Source organism: Thamnophis elegans, chromosome 17 (assembly GCF_009769535.1).
Source record: "Thamnophis elegans isolate rThaEle1 chromosome 17, rThaEle1.pri, whole genome shotgun sequence".
Lineage (NCBI taxonomy): Eukaryota > Metazoa > Chordata > Lepidosauria > Squamata > Colubridae > Thamnophis > Thamnophis elegans.
Window position 1 is genome coordinate 5,948,903 of NC_045557.1, and position 3,728 is coordinate 5,952,630.

General features: G+C 54.6%; 1 protein-coding gene across 1 annotated transcript; it reads left to right on the forward strand.

Annotated features, from left to right (window-relative positions):
• The first annotated feature begins 1,483 nt into the window (after positions 1 to 1,483).
• On the forward strand, positions 1,484 to 3,512 carry LOC116520138 (zinc transporter 1-like). Its single transcript, XM_032234290.1, has 2 exons — positions 1,484 to 1,988; positions 2,797 to 3,512. The coding sequence occupies exons 1-2, from the start codon at positions 1,484 to 1,486 to the stop codon at positions 3,510 to 3,512; spliced, it is 1,221 nt and encodes a 406-aa protein (XP_032090181.1).
• Positions 3,513 to 3,728: the final 216 nt, after the last annotated feature.

Below are 3,728 nucleotides of genomic sequence, written 5' to 3' on the forward strand. Positions count from 1 at the left end.
TGCATCCACTTCCAATATTTAGCCGATCGATCTTTAAACGTTTTTGCCAGTCCGGTCGGTGCAAAGTGTCCATTTATAAATCTATTTTATACAAAGAGTGGGAAGACCAAAGGGCAGATTTCCTGCCTGCAGAGCTATTCAAACACACCTTGCACGAAACCATAGTGAATTCAAGGTGGATTCCTGAAAGAAGGTGAAGATTCTACCATGGAATGAAAGTTTCCCAAAGGATAGCAATAGCAGTTAGACTTATATACCGCTTCATAGGGCTTTCAGCCCTCTCTAAGCGGTTTACAGAGTCAGCATATCGCCCCCAACAATCTGGGTCCTCATTTTACCCACCTCGGAAGGACGGAAGGCTGAGTCAACCTTGAGCCGGTGAGATTTGAACCGCCGAACTGCCGAACTAGCAGTCAGCTGAAATAGCCTGCAGTGCTGCATTTAACTACTGTGCCACCTCGGCTCTTAAGAGGATCCCCACTTTTCCCCCATAGCTTGCTGTTCTCAGTCAAGATCCCAGGGATTCAAACAGTCACGAGAAGGACTGTAGAAACACCACGGGGGCTTCTGGTGTCGCCCACATGGGGGAGAAATTCCCTGACAGTGAGAACAGTGAGCCGAGGTGGCACAGTGGTTAAATGCAGCACTGCAGGCTACTTCAGCTGACTGCAGTTCTGTAGTTCAGCTGTTCAAATCTCACCGGCTCAGGGTTGACTCAGCCTTCCATCCTTCCGAGGTGGGTAAAATGAGAACCCGGATTGTTGTTGGGGGCAATATGCTGACTCTGTAAACCGCTTAGAGAGGGCTGAAAGCCCTATGAAGCGGTATATAAGTCTAACTGCTATTGCTATTGCTAACTACTAACCAGAGGAACGACTTCCCTCCAGAAGCTGCGGGATGCTCCATCACTGGAGGTTTTTAAGAAGAGATTGGACAAGCATTTGTTTGGAATGGGGTAGGATCTCCTGCTGGAGCAGGGGGTTGAGCTAGATGACCTTTCCAACTCTGTTTCCTCTGGCGTTAGCGACAGCCTGAAATGTGCAGATGCTACGTACAATATACATCAAATCACTGGCTACTAAAACCAGCTAGCAACTCCCCCATCGTGTTTGAGCTCCCTGTTCCGTTCTGAGCAAGACTCCCTTGCATACTTATAAGTCTTGGCTGTCTTTCTGCAGCTGGTGGACATCCGGGCATGGGTCCAAGAAAAAGAGGGGGGAATTTAAAAAGAATGGCCTCTTGGAAGGCCGTCCAAGGCTGCGTGCCATGACTCACGGCTCCTGCCAAACTCCCCGGCAGCTGCCGATTAAATCCTCCTGGGAACGAGAAGCCGGGAGACCCACAGCACAGCCAAGAGGCCCACAGGCGGTGTTGATAAGAAGGGGGCAGGAAAGGCCAGAGCTGGGGGTGTGTGTGGGGGGAGAGGTCCAGGGCCGAAGACTGGAAGCTGCGGATGGCACCCGAGTTGAGAAAAACAGCGGGAATGTCGCTCGCCTTCCTGCCTTCTTGGTTGGTGGGCAGCCCAGATTTCCCGACGGGGCAGCTCTACCTGTTGGTCACTCTCTTCCTGGCGGAGATGGTGGGTAGCCGCCTGACGGCCTCACTCCTTCTGCAGACCTGTGCCTTCCACACCTTGGAAGGCGTGCTGGCCTTGGCGGTCCGCGCGATGGACGCCCGCCTCGGCGCGGAAGGCGCTTACGCCAGCTGGAAGAACACCTTTGGGTGGTTGCGAGCGCCCGTCGCCGGCACGCTGGTCAGCGCCATCTTGCTAAGCGCATTGTACCTGGCTCTGGTGGCGGAGGGCCTTCGGAGGTTGGCAGAGCCCCGGCTCACCCAGCACCCGCTGGCGCTGATGGGCATCGGGGCGCTGGCCATCCCCATCCATCTGGCGAGGGAAGGTTTGCCCTGGAAGACACCCGCGAAGATGGACGTCGGGCCCTGCTGTGGCCGGCAGAGGCTGATGCCAACGGCGAAGCAGGAAACGGAAGGTAAGTTTGCACGGGGGTGCAAATACGTGCGCGAGAAACCAAGGAGGCCAGGCGTGTCTTAATTCAAAACAATGCTAAATTGTGATGCTCTTAGCAGATACCAAAAAATGTAATTTTAAATTTGGGAGGATGGCAGTGGAAGGGGTAACTCTCTCTCTCTTTTTTTTCCTCATTGGAAAAACTGCATTTAATTCAGGCACGGCCGAGCCCCAGATTTGTGGCCCTAAGTGAGTTTTGCCCCATTTTACGACCTTCTTGGCCACCGTGGTTAAAGGAGGCACTGCAGAAACACAGTTGTTCGGTGACTCTGCCCGCGGGGGCAACGGGTGTTCAGTGAGAAGCACGATCACGATTCGCTTTTGTGTTTTAGCAGCGTCCCCGTGGTCCAAATTCAGATCCTTGGCAATGGACTCGTATTTACGACGGTTGCGGTATCCCCAGGCTCACATTCTCCCCTTTTTGCGACCTTCCAACAAGCAATCAGGGAAGCCCGATTTGTTTCACAACTGTGTGACTCTTTTAACAACCATTAAGTGATTCACTTAATGAGCGTGACAAGACAGGTCATTAAATGGGGCAAAATTCCACTGGGCAACTGTCTCGCTTAGCAACGCTGGGCTCAGTCATGGTCGTAAGTCGGGGACGGCCTGTAGCATTCCCTAGCCAGAGAGGTTTAATCGTGGCCACCGATATCTTGGTTGCCAGAAGAAATACGCGATCCAGGACTTAAATCCACCATTTTATCATCCTTGCCCTGCATGAAATTCTCCCAGGCTGGTTTTAATCTTGTTCTGTCTTCCTCAAACAGATCTTCTGGGCCACGGATTGTCCACCAACAGTCAACCGTGGCTGGTCAAAGAGAAGGAGGGAAATACTGCGTTGGCCGCAGGACCGTGGCGGAGGCTTTATCTCAGATGGATGGTGGCTTGTTTTGCCCCCGTGGTGGTCTTCCTGCATTCGCTCACAATCCACCTCTGGTGGACTCCGTGCCCAGGACACGCGACGTGTCTCCGTCCCTGCCCAAAGAATCCGTGTCAATCTTGGGGAACGTCTGACGTCCTGCAACCTCTGTCCGTGGACTGTTGGATGCTCTACGTGGATCCCGGACTGGCGATGGTGGTCGCCGTGGCCTTCCTGTTCGTAATCTGGCCCACCGTGCGGGCCTCCGCCCTGGTCCTCCTCCAAGCCACGCCAGAAGACCTGGACCTGTGGCTCCTGGAGAGACACCTCCACGCCACGGAAGGGGTGGTCGCCGTGCGGGAGCTCCGGGTCTGGCAGCTGGACGGCGGCAGCCGTTTGGTGGCCACGGCCCAGGTGGTCTGTCTCGACGTGGCCGCTTTCGAGTCGGTGATTCAGAGGGTCAAGCAAGTGTTCTGTGAACACGGTGTCCACGCCGTCACGGTGGAACCAAACTTGGGGGTGGGCCCAAATAAGGAACAGCGGGAAGGGTCTGGCCAGGGACCCCATAAGAGGCAGCTGTGTCCAGATCCTGCAGAGATGCTGGAGTTTGAGACCTGTGTATGAAAGAGGGGAGGGGAGGGGAGAGAGAAAGGGACGAGGAGAAGAGAAGAGAGGCAGGAGAAAGGGATGAGGAGAGGAGAGAGAACGGGAGGAGAGGAGGAGAGGACAAGGGATGAGGAGAGGAGAGGAGAGGGAGGGACGAGGAAAGGACGAGAGAAAGGGACCAGGAGAAGAAAGAGCGGAGAGAGAAGGGATGAGGAGAGGAGAGAGAACGGGAGG

What these genes read in the sequence shown, in the direction of transcription:
- LOC116520138 (XM_032234290.1), top strand. Translation starts at nt 1,484, where the DNA reads ATGTCGCTCGCCTTCCTGCCTTCTTGGTTGGTGGGCAGCCCAGATTTC. An exon ending in GGCGAAGCAGGAAACGGAAG is followed by an intron (nt 1,989 to 2,796) that starts GTAAGTTTGCAC and finishes TTCCTCAAACAG; the next exon opens with ATCTTCTGGGCCACGGATTG.